Source organism: Actinia tenebrosa, unplaced genomic scaffold (assembly GCF_029948245.1).
Source record: "Actinia tenebrosa isolate PJP-AT-01 unplaced genomic scaffold, QUT_ActTen_1.0 PGA_scaffold6__47_contigs__length_16458017, whole genome shotgun sequence".
NCBI classification, from domain to species: domain Eukaryota; kingdom Metazoa; phylum Cnidaria; class Anthozoa; order Actiniaria; family Actiniidae; genus Actinia; species Actinia tenebrosa.
This window is the reverse complement of record NW_028292583.1, coordinates 7,605,477-7,623,938: the sequence shown is the minus strand read 5'-3', so window position 1 is coordinate 7,623,938 and position 18,462 is coordinate 7,605,477. Positions and strand designations below refer to the sequence as shown.

General features: G+C 38.8%; 2 protein-coding genes across 2 annotated transcripts; one reads left to right on the top strand and one right to left on the bottom strand.

Moving 5' to 3' along the window:
* Positions 1-844: 844 nt before the first annotated feature.
* Positions 845-1,300, bottom strand: LOC148905970 (putative skeletal organic matrix protein 5). Its single transcript, XM_089038946.1, has 2 exons — positions 1,235-1,300; positions 845-1,168 (listed from the first exon to the last, which is right to left on the bottom strand). The coding sequence occupies exons 1-2, from the start codon at positions 1,298-1,300 to the stop codon at positions 845-847; spliced, it is 390 nt and encodes a 129-aa protein (XP_088895072.1).
* Positions 1,301-11,545: 10,245 nt separating this feature from the next.
* Positions 11,546-16,515, top strand: LOC116296059 (monocarboxylate transporter 9-like). The gene is made up of 4 exons (XM_031704012.2): positions 11,546-11,904; positions 13,989-14,575; positions 14,842-15,214; positions 16,249-16,515. Exons 1-4 carry the CDS (start codon positions 11,664-11,666, stop codon positions 16,446-16,448), a joined length of 1,401 nt encoding a protein of 466 aa, XP_031559872.2. The 5' UTR covers positions 11,546-11,663; the 3' UTR covers positions 16,449-16,515.
* Positions 16,516-18,462: the final 1,947 nt, after the last annotated feature.

The window sequence follows — 18,462 nt, the reverse complement described above, 5'->3', positions numbered from 1 at the left end:
TAAATATTGATTGCAATCGATTGTAAAACCGTATTTTCCGTCTTTTAGTCTGGGATAGGATGTACAATTCTTAGTTTTAGTCTGGGGTAGGGTATGTAAAATCAAAATTTGAGGTCTGGGATAGGGTCAGGGTTTTGAGGTCCTGGCGGCACACCCCTACCCAAGTTGGGGTGGTAGTACCCCCCCCCCCCCCCCTCCGGGACCCTTGACCATAACTCCGGAACGAAGCATATTATGGTATCGAAACTCGTTAGCATTGATGAGATTTGTGGCGTGAAACATCTGACCACGTGACATGGCGTGACATCACATATCATACACACATACAATTCTCTTTCCCCCCTCCCCCGTCTCTGTAAGAAGAGTCTTGAACCGATTCCTCTAAGCGACACTTTTCCAAGTAAATGATGGTTAACATATTACTGACGAGGAGCGGGTCGTTTCCCTGTGAGAACCTGATGACAACACGTGATCAGCATCATTCATCAGATTTTATTAAGAGTATAAATCGATCACGTGATAGGATTCCTATGGTACTTCATAACGAGGCTTGATTGACCATGGACTTTACATTTCGACAGATCAATATCTGCATGCAATCATTAACCAAGCCGGGTTCTTGTCTACTGAACTAAAATATAACAAATAGCTGGAGACTCCTTATAAAAAGGAAATTCAGCACTTTGCCTGCCGTAACCACAGGAGACGTCCACCTTGTGCCTCTGATGACAGCTGCCCCAGGTTCCAAAACCAAGATATGTTGGGTTATCGTATTGATCATTATAGATAACTCCCAACCTAACCCCAAGCAATACCCTACCACTACCATCACGCCTTGTAACGCTTACACCTTCTTGGGATTTCTAATGTAGAATCCAGGGGATGGTATGAAAGTATCTTTCCATTTGCTAAAACTAAGGAGAGTGTATGGCTCTTTTGGGTACCCTGTGGTTATGACGTCATAAAGTGAGGCAGCGCGCTGTTTTAACTCTAATTTCAACCACTTGATTTCACTGCTTGTCTGCATCTTCATCCCGAGACAGATCTTGGTCAGCGGTGTTGACCAGTACGTTGGTAGTTTAGACTCGTTGTCTTCTAGTCCCAGCCCATTCTCGGTCTTCAATGCTTGCCTGTTTGTCCAATAGGGGGACTTATAGTTAAACGTGTTCTGAAGTATAAATAAACGCGTGTCACGCTGTTGTTGTCATGACTACCTATCCAGTTAATGTCTTACCAGAGATCCATCGATCTTCATGGTCAGCGTCCATCCCCCACCACCGCAGTTGGGTAACTTGTCCATGTGACAATACGTCAAGGTGCTTGAGGTTTGGTTGGTCTTCATATTGTAGAATCCATTCCCTTTTGATCTGATTTAAACCAAGACAATCGATAGGTTCATCTGAATAATGTTCGGCTCCCCCGGCTCACCTTCCTCCTCCCCTGTCCCCTCCCCCTCGCTCCGAAAGCGCCGCTACGATGTATAACTAACCTTCCTTTATCCCACACTTCTTTGCACGACGAAAACTCTTCAACGTCTGAAACATTAAGATTGTAACAAACTATATTTTTCCACATCTTAAATACTTAGTGATTTTTAGACTAGCCGAACATCATTTTTGTTTCGTAAGTCTGTAAGTTACCTTTTTCCTCTGTCGTTTTCTCAAAGCCAACCTGAAAACATCAGTCAGTAAAGAGTGAAGATCAAATGTCCATTAGGACAGAAACAAAATCTCCGGTGAAAAATACCGACAAAGAATTGACTGTACTGTAATTAATTCTCTTAGAAGCGAAAAGAAGACGAAAAGTACGCGGATCGTCATAGAGAAACTCGAGCAATACCTGATTGTGGTCGAATTTGCAAATTAAACAACAAAAATACCTTCATCAGAATGACATTGTCTTGCGATTTCAAAACGCCATTTCTGCCAACACTCTTCATCAACCAACAAACTCCTGACTTGGCGTTAAAACCAATCACCTGACACTGTTTGTTGGTCAGACATTTTTGAGCACAACCTACAGCACTTCTCGCTTTGTGTCTTGCTAGGACTTGATCTTCAGAATCAAGCTGACCAATGGAGGTATTTACAACTGCAGCAAAGGTAAATGACCCCGAGAGATCGTCAGTTGCCATTACATCTTGTGCAGCCACGACGAGAAAAATGTCGGAGACAAGATAAAAAAACATTTTGAAATTCTTTTTCGTCATGCTGACGGACGATTTAAATTAAATAGCTTTTCACACTACATCCAGAGCTATAGTACACTAGTTGACCAGGTCTTAATCATGTCGGAAATTAATTTTTCCGAATTTAATTCCAAGGGCTTTTGCCCGGAATAACCTCGTTCCCAAGCAATATAACTTATCTATATTTCTATATCTTCAGGTCTTAGTCAGTAACATATCATACTGAATCCATCTGCCGGGATATTTGTAACGATTATCAAAACTTGTTATTGCAATCTTTTAAAAACTTTTTAAGTATTAAATTTTCCTCAAGTCTTTATCACTGTATGACAATTAAGCAGAAGTGAATCGTCGGTTATGTAGATTTTAATCATCACAAAACAAACTTTAATAACTGTGTTAAACAGCCTGCCAACCGGATTAAAAAAATACTCGTTGAGGAGAACCACATGAAAACTAATATTATCAACTAGGGGAATGAACAGCTATTGTTTTGAAACTCGTCTGGATATCATCGTTATTCCTTTCGTATCCTTTGGGACACTCATGAATTTTTCGAAGAGTAAAAGAAAATTAATCCTCTGGAGGTTTGTCACGCTGAATATTGGGAAAACATTGTCACACCACGAATATTTAGGTAGAGGCTGTTACCTTCGTGTTTTGTAATGAAAGAGCATGTGTATATAAAATCGGTGTGAGTTCTCTACGTATTGTGAACTAATTGTTAACTACGAAGGGTTGGGCTGCACTACACTATTGTAACTATTCTAAGGTTAGCATAGAAAGCATGGCAGCTTCTTCTGGTGAATCATCCTTTCTACCTGATAAACTTGATATAAGATTATATGCTATATAAATATGAATATATTCAGCTCAGCTATGATAACCAATATTCAAAGTCCATTTGAATTGGTATTTCATGATCTAGGTGATAATAAGGTAATAGAGGAACACGTGTCTCTTCCAATTCACTGACTAGTCAGAAGGGCGTAGCGACCCACCCACCCACCCTCGATGAAGACAGGTTTGATCTCGGAATCAAATCGATCGCGCGTTCGATTCCCCATACCTTAATTACATGTTATGAATATAAACAATACCCAGGGCTGAATATCACACTACTTTGGTCAGTAACACTGAAAAGCTCGACAGTTTCCTTCTTCCCACTGTCACTTCAAGGAACGTGTCCTTCTTACTCTATAACATTGGAACCTCCTTGGATTATGTATTGATCGTATATCACAACGGATCTACTTTTAAAAACCGTCTTACAGAACGAAAAGATTTCGTGGTCAATGGCGGATCCAGGAGAGTTTTAGCCTGCGTTGAATGGCGGAGAAGGAGGCGAAAGACTACAGATTAGAATTTTGGTGACATTAGTATATGTAATAGGACTCCATGCTGTCCAATTAAGAAATAATTGGAAGAGGAAAATTCTGAGGACTGACAAAATTGGATGAGGCCGTAGGCCGAGTCCAATTTGGCAGTAGAGGAATTTTTCGAGTCTAATTATTTTTTGCGGAGAGCATGAAATCCCATTACCTATTAATTATACAGCTGCCTAATTAATCCCATATCAACAAGACCTGTCCAATTAAGAAAATAATTGGATAGTTCCCTATATGGGATTAATGAGAAGCTGTATAATTATATCAAAAATAGACGCTCAATAAACGCACGTGGCTACTGCAAAGTTAGCGAATAGAATAAATGTAAATTTGATGAGAACTAATGACTAGTAAAGATCATTGAGCTACTGGATTAAAGAATACCTTTCTTCTTTATTTGAACAGCTTATCTCTGATTGAAAAAGCAAAGCATGCATCGAAACTTCATCCGGTTGTCCAACCGTTTTAACATTCTATCTTGACCTCTAGCACAACGATGGTTTGGAGATTATTAGTATTGACTGAATTGATGGTTTTCTCGGCGGCCATGTTGGAGGAACTTAACAAAAGAATTGTCAATGATTTCTTTTATTATATCCTTTGATTATGGCCACCGTGTCTTTTGGTTATTTAATTCTCTTGGGAATGGTTGAAAACCATCAATAATATGTACCATATCATGAACCATAATCCTCCGAAGATGCTGGTTTATTCCTTTGTTATACAGGGATTTTAGCTCACCGAAGGGCCGGCTTTATTTATGTCAAAACTAACAGCCGTCTTGAGGAGTAGTATGACATTCCAAGGTTTTGCGAAACCAAATCAGAAAAAGAGGTGAACAATTGATCTATTTAGCAACCTTGCATTTGCAGAAGCATAATAATTATAAATGAGTCAGTGGACCTTTGGCTTTTGCGAGAGGGGAGGGGGTTCACGTGCACCCAAAGCACAACCCCTGCATGGTTACGTCCCTGAATCTCATGAAGACAAGTTGCCTTGTCGCTGCCATACGACGGTTCAGCACTCGATGTTTGGAAGTATGGTCCTAATTTAATAAATTAAGAGTAAAAATCCTCATGTTTTCATAGTAAATTAACCGCAAAAAAGATCAAGCCAGGTGTATTGCAGGGTGGGGGCACACTAAGAACCTTCTTGAGAATCGGTATAATATTCCAAGGATTAGCCTGCAAAGCAGGCGTTCTTGTGGGTTTGGGGAAAAACCGGGGTTTTGAGGGAACTTTTGGAACGAGCGAGTCCCTGTTTTTGCTAGGTCCCATTTTTTTCGGGGGCCCTTGGTCGAAACAGGAACCCCAAAACCCCAATTCTTCCTCTCAAATCCATCAAAAGAACGCCTTCTCTGCAGGCTATCCAAGGATTCGCAGAACTAAAAAAATAAAAAGAAAGATAGAAAAAAGGTGAAGGATGAATGAAAATAAAAGCTAACAATGGGTGAGCGATAGTTAAAATGCTATAATTTGCAGACGTGAAAAAGGATTTAAAAAATCTAACACAACATTTCATTTTTTCAGAAGATTCATGCATATTAATCCTTTAAAATTAGAACTTTGCCAGATGTTTTGTAAAATTCAACTGGTATATAGAATGAATGCATATAATGATAAATCAAATTGCATTTGTGGATGCCTTTCGAATTTTGTTTCGTATGTGCGTCCCTCATTCTTTGTCTATCTCTATCCATTTCTACAACTCGCAACAATTCTAAGTTGGCAGAAATGTATATGTATTTAAGCAATGCTTTGTTCTCGTCAAATACGTACTGAATATTGACCTAATCAACTGTTTTCCTATTTCACACCTCGTGTCATTCCCTTGAGTATCATGTTTTTGTCTAATAGTTACTGACATCAGAATTAAGACACATGTATGAATATGATGGATACCACTCAAATGAAAAATCATTTACGAAATAATAAGTTCGCATTTTTACTTGAATTCAGCAAAAACTAGGGAAAGAGCATAAACCAAAATACCTCGACGATAATTGGATTTCACCGAAAATCGCTAGTTCAAATATTGCCAAATCCATTTACCGATCGAATAACCGGTTTCAAAAAAAGTAAGCTTCCACAAAACCGAGTAAATAATCGACCAAACCAAGAGAGTATAAATAAAACCGCAAAACTCAAATATCCCCCGGCCCTGGGATCGAAGTTCACTGATAACAACCATCTGGAATTAAAATAAATATATTTAGAAAAATAGACTTTGGCCTCTTCAGTTATGGCCGGAATGTAACCTCATGTCCAAGCCGTTTAGATTGTATATTTATTTAACCAAACCGATTGAATCGACAAAACGATACGATGTCAACGAATAAGCGATAACGGTCGGACTAAAGATAACGGTTGATGCGGGACTGCAAGATAAACTATCAAAAGGCAATGTATAAGTGTAAACACGAGACTGAAGCGATATTTTTGCGTGAGGCGTCTGTACTCAGCATCAGTGAAGCTTCAGTAGAAAAGAATCGATTTATAACGTGTTATATTCAGCAATGTGCTGTATATTGTATTTCAGGAAACTCACAAATCCATTGATGTAACTGATATTAATAACAGAGATAATTGATAAAAAATAGTCGTGGTACAACTTCCATTTATTTTATTTTCCTTAAGGGGGTGCATGTGTGTTAGGGGGTGGGGGTGGGGGTGGGGGAGTAATGGTTATCGCTTTTTTCCACACTTTCGGTGTATGTAGGCGCTACATTGTAAAGGAAAAGGGGAGCTACGTAGATTTACAAACAAAAGAAGACATAAACATATACAACAACAACAACAACAACAATAATAACAACAATATTGGACAGTAGTAATGGTAGATTAAGCAGAATGAGACGATATTATAACAAAACAAATAATGCAGAAAGAAAGAATAATAAATAGGATGTCAACAAATAGTACAATAAAATACAAGTTTAATGAAGATCAATCGAATGCTGTTTAAATTTTCGTTTGAGCGAGTAAGTACTCAAATCTTTGACGCGTTTTGTCCTCGATGAATACCATATTTCCTCCGCTTTTAGCAATGAAACGAGTTCTGTGAACCACATTTTTTATTTCATTTTTCGAACAAGAATATGCTGGGGTATGTTTATGCCAAGTAAAAAAAATTCTGACTGCAACTTTATTTCCCACGAACGTCCTTAAGTAGCGTCTTTTTCACTTACTGATAGTGAAAAATGAAGAAAAAGTTATGTGGGAAACTTTAATTGTCGTGTTTATTATTATTTTTACATCGTTTCCTGAAGCATAAAATTTCAACTGACTGATGAAACATACCTCAAAACACCCGCAATATCCCCTCAAAAAAAGGGAAACAAGGATTACGGCGCTGATACGCAGACGGTTATATTTCGCATGCTACACAATGCAACGCCTTTCCACAACTCAGTTCTAGAGTCTAGAACGGCTAATAAAAAACCGTATTTGCGCATGCGTAGAGCCACAAGGGCACCCGCACACCTCTCATATATCATGATATCTAGTCGGGCGATAACCACCATTTAAGGTGGCTGCCTACTTTTGAACGTTCGATTTGTCCCCCCCCCCCCCCCCCCCCCCCCCTTAAAAAACCTCTGAAAAATCTACAAGATTTCATTGAAGAACCATACGCGTTTTGAGCTTCAACGGGGCAAAACCCTCAAATTTTGCACAGGACTCTATTTTTAAATAGCTCATTCGAAAAAACTCCTAAAAATCTAGGTTATATCAATATTTTAGGAAAAGTTTAAATCAGTAACACATGAAAAAATAGATTTTTGTAGGGATTTTTGTTTGACTTTAAGAGATTTTTTAAGAGCACCGAAACTACAAATGACAAATCAATGTATCTCTTTGTCTTTTTGTCGAAATTATCCATGTATTATTGTAGAAGGATTGACTAGCCTTCGTTCGTGCAATCATATAGTCTGCAAATAACTATTATCTTATGAATCTTAATATTTTTTCTAATCAATTCCGGTGGCGCAATTTTTACTCCAAAAGCTCGTGCGTAGGCTCCCATTAAATGCTGATTATCTCGAAAACAAGCTCGGGACACCCTATTTTTCTTTCCAGATTTGGAATCAGCATTAAATTTCAATTCGGAAAATCGAAGTTTTAAGAAAAGCTTAAATCAATTTCCAAAAGTAGGCAGTCACCTTAAGCAATATAATTGGGTTGTTATTAGACCATTTTTTAAAACCTTGTCCCATACTCACTTCTTAGGTCCGGACTCGTACCCAGTCGTCGCTCGAAGGCTTTTTTTCCTTCCCGTAGATACACCGCGAACTCACTAAATCCTTCCCATCAACCACAGCGTGAGAGTAATAAAAGAAGAGAAGCGACTGGGTATGAGTCTGACGTAGGTCCTCACTTAGGGCTACGCCTATTTCACAAAAAGTTGTCGGTCGGAGATCTGAAATCAGTGGGCGATCTTAGACTAAACAGAATTTTTGTACTTTTAATAATACGAAAAATCACATTTCTTACTATACGAAGATCATGCTTCATACTCCAATCTAAAAGGAAACTACGTTGCTCGACCTTAATTGTCGTCATAAATGCGTATCTGAACAACACTGTAACAAAATCTATAAGATTCTGTTTATTTTTGCAGCTCAAAATTTAACTCCCCGGGGGGGGGGGGGTGGGGGTACTGCCCTATATTCGCTATACGGGTACGTGCCGCCAAACAGGGTATGGTTTTCAGCGATTCTACTCTGGAACAGGGTATATAAAATTACGCTCGCTCTTGGACAGGGTATACAAATCACGCTCTCTCCTCTCTGGAACAGGGTATCTATTTTCACAATACAGGAACTGGGTATGGTTTTCAGCGATCTTGCTCTGGAACAGGGTACGAATTTCAGTGATTTTACTCTGGAACAGGGTCAGGGTTCAAGGGGCTCAGCAGCACATCCCTACGGCTAAACGGGCAAGAGTACCCCCCGGGATTTAACCTTGGTTGTTTAAATGTTTTGGTTAGTTTGAAAGAAGTGTGTCAGTCAGAAAATTACCAGTAGGTCTCTATAAAGTTAAAAGAGAATTACAAAATTAATTAAGCTACAAAATTAAGTTAACATACTGTAAGGACAGGGCAGAAAGACGGTTTTTGGCCTTTCGCCATAAGGACAGCTTTACGTATTTAAGCTCAATATTTTGTAAACACGTTCTTTTGGAGCCAAATAGCAAACTTTGGGAGAGGTGATATTTTGATCAGCAGAAAATCTGATGATTTTCTTAAAAACTAGGTCGATTTACTCTTTGAATTCGACAAAATTTCGTCACAAGTTTCGAGCAGCAGTGACACAAATGAAAAGCTTAAAAAACTCAGTTAAATAAAAAAATCGTGAAAGTAGTGGGCTTGTCGTTTTTCTGCCCTGTCTACTGTAAGACTATATGATGCGCGGTACCGACGTCAATGTAAGGGTTCTCTCGCCAGGTTGACTGGAAAGATCTTCCTTTGTCGGAATGGCTGCCAGTAAGAAATCCTTACTCAACCACTGTCCTTACTTAGTTCTGTTCTTTCCAGTCCAGCCTTGCTCACAACTAAGTACAAGATTGAATTCATGCGTAAAAAGAGCTAAATTGCTTGTCATTTTTATATAACAATAGGATATAAACTAAGATTCTATTTCAGTGGCGGATCCAGGGGGGTTCAAAGGGTTCCACGGAACCCCCTTTGAAGGTTTGATCTTTTAGGTAATAGAAATATGTCTTATATAAATTTTGCTTAAAAGTATCCACAAGGATAATGTTGAACACGAAATGATAAATATTTGCTGTTATAATGTTTAATTTACCTTTAAGTTCCGTTACTAGATAGTAAATTAGGTGATTAGAGCCAATTTTTTTGTCAGACATCGACTAAACAAAAGAGAATTATACACAGTTTAAGAAACGGAACCCCCCTTTGAAAAATCCTGGATCCGCCACTGTATTTTTATCACGTATCTGGACCTTGATCAACCTGGAAGTTTAACCTTGATGGTTTGAATGTCATGTTTTAGGTTAATTCGAAAGGGATTATTTGCCAAACGAGATAAGTACGTAGATCTCTAAGTCTAAACAGTCTCGGTTATGACATGTTTGATTTTCCGGCGTAAATTTAACAAAAATATTCTAGCAAATAAATTCTTATTCCTAGTTTAAGTGTTGCATAACACATACCTAGCTTACGAAAACATGACATAAAACAGGAATATTGAACACATTGTTACCCGGGAAGAGTACCTCGGGTCTAGGTACCTATGTAGGTACCCGGCCCCTCCTCCACATAGGATCATTTTAATTGAAATGTTTGATACGGGAACAGGCGGTCCTTGGGATACTGTCTCATGTTCCAACGGAAAATATACACGATGTATCCTAACCTAAGGCCCGAGGGGATAGAGGAAGGCGGGAGGGGCAGGGGAAAAGGAGAGGAGAGGGGAGGGGACGGTAGGAAGGGAGAGAAAACGGCCCTCCCTCCCTTCCTCGATCCCCTCTTCGTTTCCCCCTCCCGTTGAGCCTGAATGTTTCCCTACGTCTCCTGTCTAAATTGGGTGGATTAGATGACAACGGTTTCACTCTTGCTTTAAACAAATCTAAAAAATTCCTAAACTTCTGTTGCATAAAAATATGACACTCTACAGCTGCTTACCAAAACACAACCAGGCATTTTGCATGAGACCATAAAGCCCTTGTCCAGTGTGGCCAGAGTTTTCATCGCATGGAGCTCGATTGGAAGACTGAGAACAAATAGAAATTTATCGATATTCTAGCCTGCGTTGCATCTGGCGATAATCAGGATTGTGTTCCTTCCCAACCCCTCGGCACTATCTCCTCCGAAATCCTCTGCACATCCTTTTTTATTATTTAAGGTGGCTGCCTACTTTTGAATGTTCGATGTACGATGATGTGTGCGCACTCAAACCGTTGAACAAGCTACAAGATTTTATTGAAGAACCATACAGAACCATACGTGTTTTGAGCTTCAACGGGGCAAAACCCTCAAATTTTGCACGGGACTCTATTTCTTAATAGCTCATTCGAAAAAACTCCTAAAAATCTAGGTTATATCAATATTTTAGGAAAAGTTTAAATCAGTAACACATGAAAAAATAGATTTTTGTAGGGATTTTTGTTTGACTTTAAGAGATTTTTTAAGAGCACCGAAACTACAAAATATGACAAATCAATGTATCTCTTTGTCTTTTTGTCGAAATTATCCATGTATTATTGTAGAATGATTGACTAGCCTTCATTCGTGCAATCATAGAGTCTGCAAATAACTATTATCTTATGAATATTAATTTTTTTCTAATCAATTCCGGTGTCGCAATTTTTACTCCAAAAGCTCGTGCGTAGGCTCCCATTAAATGCTGATTATTTTCGAAAACAAGCTCGGGACACCCAATTTACATATTAGAAGGAAAAAAACATATATATATATAGAAAAGGTATAATGGAAAAGAAAGTATATCTACAAAATCAATTAAGCGTTCTTTAGTACTCCATATAAATCTTTTGCCAGTGTTTATCAAATATTGTTGGACACTCAACTGACAGTTTCTGATTTTGCTTAAAAGTTAAATGTGGAGAACCACATAGAAAAAAGTTTACTTTATGGCTTTGAGCCTCGCGCTCTCTCTGGAACAGAGTATCTATTTTCACAATACATGAACAAAGTATGATTTACTGCGATCTTGCTCTGGAACAGGGTCTGAATTTCAGCGATTTTACTCTGGAACAGGGTCAGGGTTCAGTGGGCTCAGCGGCACATCCCTACCCTAAACGGGCAAGAGTACTCCCCGGGGCCTTGAGGCTCTCAAGGTCTCAAGGCCATTTGTGAAATCCATATCGTTTATTTTATCGACAAGTCATTCAAGATGACACCGGGCCGGAGATATCCCGCTGTTCCAAGACGGCTGGATGAGGTCACCGAGTGCTCCCTGGAGTGGCGGCCAGTAGTGGTTCCTTGAGTTGCGGCCAAGCGGCTGTGGGGGAGACTACCATTTAGTTTGTCTGACCTAAACACGAAGATCTTTGATATGGTGATATCTTTTTGTCGATTTAAAATAATCTAAATCAATATCACAGTTTAGTATGGAAAGGAATGTTGATTCTGATCATGAGCAAAAATCGGAAGACAGGATAGATGGCAAAACTACTGTTTACTGTCGTACGAAACTGCTCGATTCTCGAGGCACTCCTGACAGTGTTTGGTCCTTCTTGGTGCTTCTTGCTGGTTTTGTATCAGTTTCAATTGTCAACGGTTGTCTTTACAGCTTTGGTGTTTTGCTACCTGAACTGATGGACGAATTTCAAGAGACTAGAGCCAGAACAGGTATGGTAGCGCGTCAACTGAAACTCGATCGAATTCCTTTCCATGCAGCTTATTGTTTATTACTTCAGCATATTTTTTCAAAGCAAATTTCCTTCAAAAAAAAAAAAAAAAAAAAAAAAATCCCCCGCCCCTCCCCGAACTAAGCCCATCCAAATTAAGTACACTAAGCAAATACAAGCGCTCGGTGATAATTCTCTTAGTGTATAGAACGGTCTGAACCCAGGCGAATGAATGTTTATTGAAGCATATTAACTATGATTGAAGTAACAATCTTTTTAGAGTTTGTCTTTTGGTCGAGCTTGAGGGTAGAGGGTATTATGTCGAGACCGAGGGTATTAAGTCGAGGGTCGGACAGTACTATATTTCGAGGGTACGATTGGGTACGTACAGGCAATTCAAAAAATGTTGTCGTCGACCAACTCAAGCCTACGCGACTGGACCGAAAGGAACTCTGGGTAGTAATCATTGAAGCCGAGTTGACTACATAATTTTATCTGACTAGTTATGCCTGGTTTACAGCACGAACCTTCGTATGCGAGCGGGAAGTGTTGAAGGAGACGTTTTTTTGATGCCTTCATATTTTCGAAATTGTGAACTGAATCATAACTACTTTATTTTTCTTTCCTTAAACCCAAAGACATGCATTTGATGGATCGTTTCTCGCTATTATTATCTTTACTACTAGCGGCAACAATTAATTCAGAATGAATATTTAACCGCTACAGTGATTTTTACCCATATTTCTTTCGGTCCAGTTGCGTAGGCTTGAGCCGGTCGACGACAACGTTTTTTGAATTGAATACGGTTTCAATGTTCGTAACGCTTTCCACTAGACAATTCCAAAGTCTACCGTTCAGAATAAGAATAACGCCCGAGCGAGTTTTGACGATGAAACATGGAAAATACGGAAGTTCCGGGAAGTTTGAGTATTGACAAAATATTTAACACAAGATTGTTCAAGATTGCCTTTAGTATTAAAAGTGAACCGACGAACGCTCGAAGAAGGAGGATTGTAGTTTTGGAGGGGGTGGGTTTAAAATATGATATGATTGAAACCATATACGTGACCTGTCATAACGTGATGACAAGTAACACGGTGCAGGTCAGCGTTTAAGCTACAAAGCTCTCTGCAGTTAGAAATAAATTAACTTTTATTTTACTTTTATCGTTTAAAAGAAAACACTTTTTCTGAATCTTGTGTACAATCGTACCCTCGACATAGTACTGTCCGACCCTCGACTTAGTACCCTCGACACTCGACATTCGACCAAAAGACTGTTTGATGTGACTGACGTTTCGACAACCTGAGCGGAAGTCATCTTCAGAGTGAAGTGAAGAGTATTCTTGGTTTTCACCTACGTCATCATGAATTTCAATAGCGCAAATTCGCATTATAATAAAATAAAAGTTTCATAATCTTGTAAAGCGGTCCAAACTACATATTCTGGCCAAATTTTAAGACTGTAAAGCATTTCGTTTCGGAACTATAGGCGAGTAAACATGACGCAATTGTTGGTTAAAATGTATGGAGCGGCCATCTTGGTGTTCCAACTTGGTACACCATCATGGCGGACGAAACCCCAAAGGCTTAAAATGATGGAATATTTAGTATGTTTGAATATATTTCACTTTAATATACTTTAAATAGATATTTTAAACGTGTCTAAGGGAAAATCCTTCAACTAGAGTAATTCATTTTAATATGTCGCTATTTAGATAGACATGACGGTATTGCGTGACACAAACTCAACCTTCATAACTCGGGAACCAAACATCGAAATGACTCGAGATTTTTTCTTGTGACTTATAACACTGACTTCTAAAACATACTTGAGAAATGCCTTTATACGATCTATAGTTTAGATTTTTATGTTTTGATGACGTCATGTGAAAACGGGCATATTGTGGCAGTATAAATTAGACCAACCTGACTATAGCGCTATGCGACGGATAAATCCTTATCCAGAGGATAAATCAATGCTGTTATCCAATAAATTTATAGCGCTATGATCCATGAACCCTTCGTACAACCGGGCCCAGAGATCACATGTATTACAGCTAATTCATTTCTTTTGATATTTCAGCAACAGTAGGATCAATGGGAACATGTGTTGGATATGCCCTGAGTCCAGTAACTTCACTGTCAAGCGAACGATTTGGCTTTCGCGTCACTTCACTTGTTTTTACCTCATTACTTACTGTAGCACTAGCTGTAAGTTCTATCACACCCAGTCTCGCTCTGCTGTATTTTTCCTATGGTATTGTAGCTGGGACTGGGTATAGTGTTATTCATATCATTTCAGTGGTTGTGGTGATGAAGCACTTTGTCAAATGGAGGTCCTTGTCATCGGGTATCATTCAGTCTTCGTTTGGTGTTGGTATGCTGTTTGTATCTCAGACCACACAGAAACTTATTGATTGGTATGGATGGCGATGGGCTATGGGAGGATGGGCTGTGCTCGCGTTCCTGTTGCTTCTTTGTGGGACTGTCTTCGATGGTCGAGAAAATAGCAATTTAACGAAGAAAAAATGGGATGGAAAGGAAATGTATCGAGTGGAAGTTAACGATGTTCCAACGAAAATATCAGTTCTGAAGAATTGGTCACTTCTTTTGTATTGTTTTTCATTTGCACTCTGTAACATGGTTTTCTATGTTCCAATTGTTTATATGGTAAGTGATAATAACTTAAACTCAATTATTGGATGAGGTTGAACACATTAACTTGACATAATAAATGTATGGTATCTGATTAAAAAACTAGGGACAATACATTTATCATATCGACTTTAATTTACATGGCGTCGTGCACAGAGAATTGGCTGAACGTGAGGAAAACCTTATCTGTGTTTTCTATCCTGTCGCACAATAGATAGATATTATTATCTTTATTATTAATCAGAATATTTTAAACATCTATATTTTTCTTTTCGTTGCAGGTCAAGTTTTCCGAAAAACATTTAAGCATCTCGCGTGACCATTCGGCACAGTTGTACATCTACTTTTCTGTGGTTGTTATATTCAGTCGAAATATTTACTGTACGATTGGAAGTCTAAGCTTCGTCAATCGGTTTTACTTGTACCAGTTTTCTGCTGCGTTCGCTGGACTGTCAGTCTTGCTGCTTCCATTTAGCTCGTCCTATATACACTTGATACTCTTTATGTCATGTTTGGGGCTGCTAGATGGAGGTATATGGGGCTTAGCGCCATTGTTAGTCATCGATGTTGCTGGGATCGAGAACCTGAACTTTTCTTGGGGAGTTTTTAATTCAGTCGTGTCTGTTGCATCCGTTTCGGGGCCTCCTCTGGCAGGTAAAACCTTTCCTCACATATTTATATTATTTTAAAATACTTATATTTTATGTTTAATTTATTGCGTCGGATCCAAGAATATCCCAGTATTCTGTTCAGAAGTACAACATCAAAAATACGAGCGTTATTTCTTACTGCGCATGCTCGTGATTTAGTCGAACATGTGCAGTAAGAAATAAGGGGTCTGGGTACGAAGTTTGTCTACAATTATGGAGCATGCGCAGACGTCCATTACTTAATTGGTTTGGCTAGCAGGACACTAAGGGATGGACTCTTAGATAATTGAGGGGGTGGTTGCAGGAATTTGTTGCACGATATCTTTTGTTGTTGTTGTAACAACCCCTTGGCGTTTGCTCAATATTTCTTTTCTTAAAGGAGATAGGCGAAGTGCTTGCTCGATTTTTTATCGAGAATTTACACAACCCCTCCCCCCAAATTATCTGAGTCCGTCCCTAAGAATTTCATTTTCAGTTTGAAATTGGAATATTAATAGAGACCCTCACCACGACGTTCTTGCTAGCCCCGCACTCAAACTGCTAGCGCGTTGTCTTTCACCGCTGTGAGTCCAACGGGTCGGGTCGCTGGTTTGAGCCCTGATGCGGTCGCCACATGTGAATTGAGTTTGTTTGATGCATCGTTCTCTCCTATGCTATGAGGGTTTTCTCTGGGTTCTCCGGTTTCCTCCCTCCGTAAAAATCGACATGTGAGTTGAGTGTTGCGTGCATAGAATATTGAATGAAGTGGTAGTGTGTGTGAGTGAAAAGTGTCCCCAATTAGTCTGAACGACACTTAAATAAAGATGTTTATCTTTTTTTTTTTCGACGTCGATAAATGTTCGAAGTTGTCGTTGGAAGAGCCGCTATATTGAATTTAATTTATGTTTGAGTACCTCTACGTGTTTAACGGCGTGATTCTACTGAAGGACTCTAATGTTACGCCCTAATGTTACACCCAAATTGAAAGCGTCCAGTTATTTGGAGTTTCCTTCCACAGTTTTGTGCTCCAGGGTTTTAACATTCTTTCTTTTATTAAAGGTTTCATAGCTGACAAGTGTGATTCATACGATCCAGCTTTTTACGCGAGCGGCGTGACGCTCATTGTTGCTTCTTTGTTGATGTTCCTGAGAAAATGGGCTCAGAGACACAATCCGCAAAACTGTAGACAAACATTGGTATCGAGTGAGAAAGACTACGACGAGGTCCTTAAGATATACGAAAGAGAGACGGTGTTGTGATTATGAATCAATGAATCATATTTAGACAAAGAATAATAAGAATATAAAAATAAAAATAGCAAACATATTTCAATGGCCAAGGTGAACTTTAGTGAACTTGACAGGGTAAATGTACAGATAATACAATTGAAATGTAAAGTTCACACGATATCGGGGATTGGCTGGTGCTCTCGGCCAATCACAAGTGACTTTGCGTGACTTGAAATCGTATCAAATCCATGTGTGTTGTTGAAAACGTCATCATAACAATAGACCCTTTCCCAAAATGGCGGCCGAAAATTGAAATGAGTTAATCTTAAAAACCAATACCAGCACTGGAAAGAGCACCTTTACATTAGTAACCTTTTAAAAAATCATTATATCTGGTGTTATATCAGCCGAGAAAACTTTAGATAAACTAAAGTTTTCTCCGCCGAGGATGTTACTGAAAACAAGGAATGGGAATGACCGGGAATGGGGAATTGGGAATGGCAGACTGAGACGAGCGATCAGTGGTATTTTTATTCGTAATCGTATGAAAAATGTTTGATAAAAAGGAGAGTGATAACCCGAGTATTACTTTTAGTATTTAGATTAATGTTCACCTAATTCATGACTGTTCTTGTCGCGACTAGCATTGATTTTCCGTCTGTAAAGTAATAACCTTAAACTCAACAAAAGATTGGAAATAACAGTTTTATTCAGTGTTCATCAACGTTGATAATATTCAATGCACTAAGTAGTTGTATTGAATATCTTAGGCTTGTATCAGTCTCTTTCATATATGACTAAAGAAAAAAACAATTAACATTGTTAACTTTATACACAAGCTAGACTGTTATTATAAGAATCCTTTTTATCGAACATTTTTAGTACGATTACGAACCACTGTCGTGGAATATTTAGCAAATTTTTCATTATAAAAAAAGCTAGATTGCAAGGGCAAACGCCATGACACTTTTTAAGGGTTAATACTGCTGATCGCTCGTCCAAGTCTCCATTCCCCATTCCCCATTCCCTGTCATTCCCCATTCCCTGTCATTCCCATTCCCCATTCCCTGTCATTCCCCATTCCCCATTCCCTGTCATTCCCCATTCCCTGTCATTCCCCATTCCCCATTCCCTGTCATTCCCCATTCCCCATTCCCTGTCATTCCCCATTCCCCATTCCCTGTTTTAGCAACGTCCCTCTAACACCTGACATAATGAATCTTCGTAGGGCTACTAAAATAAAGGTGCTCTTTCCAGTGCTGGTATTGGTTTTTCACTCAGTTTAATTTTAACTCATTCGAATTTGCGGCCGCCATTTTGGCAAAGGGTGTATAATCGTTATTAGAATTAAAGTTCATTAAAAACCTCTTAGAAATTTTTTATTATATAAACGAAAAAACTATGTTGGAGGGATGTAGAGATGTTGGCAATCGACAGTTCGCCATCAGCCTCTTCACTTACTAGTAGCACTCAGGATGTGAGGGATCAACGACTGCTTACAGCAAATGATTATTCAGTACCAAACGTTTTGTTTTACAACAGTTAAATTCTATTAAAAACTCCACACTGCATGAGGAATAGCCTTAACCATTGTTTGGGATTTTCAGAATCTTCTCATCTAGTACTAATGCAGCCTGTGTATAAATTTTGATGCTGGGAAAGTCTATAGGGCAGAAAAAAGTTATGAGCGCCGCTTGAAAAATTCTATCCAAAATGTGAATCATATAAAACATCGCTATGTAGAAACATTACCATTGAATGGATTGCCTGGAAGTTTTAACATGTCTATATCCAAGTATTGCGGATGAGCTTTTTAAAAAATCAGCATCAAATCTTAAAAACCCATCGAACATTTTTTTTTTTACTAATTGTCGTTAGTCGTTGTAAACCTCAAATATAAGAGTTTCACTTTTTCGCCGTTTTCTTTTTAAAAACGGCTTCAAGTTTTTTCTTCAAACTTCCTAGATCAATAGACCAGAGCTTTATCTAGATGGAACTACAGCTCATCCTAGGCCTATCCAAATTTTAGAGGAAACGTTTTTTA

Bases quoted from the DNA above. Each gene is read 5' to 3' on its own strand.
- LOC148905970 (XM_089038946.1), bottom strand. From the start codon at position 1,300: ATGGACAAGTTACCCAACTGCGGTGGTGGGGGATGGACGCTGACCATG. The intron at 1,169-1,234 runs GTAAGACATTAA...TTTATACTTCAG, and splicing joins TGAAGATCGATGGATCTCTG to AACACGTTTAACTATAAGTC.
- LOC116296059 (XM_031704012.2), top strand. From the start codon at position 11,664: ATGGAAAGGAATGTTGATTCTGATCATGAGCAAAAATCGGAAGACAGG. The intron at 14,576-14,841 runs GTAAGTGATAAT...TTTTCGTTGCAG, and splicing joins ATGTTCCAATTGTTTATATG to GTCAAGTTTTCCGAAAAACA. The intron at 15,215-16,248 runs GTAAAACCTTTC...CTTTTATTAAAG, and splicing joins TTCGGGGCCTCCTCTGGCAG to GTTTCATAGCTGACAAGTGT.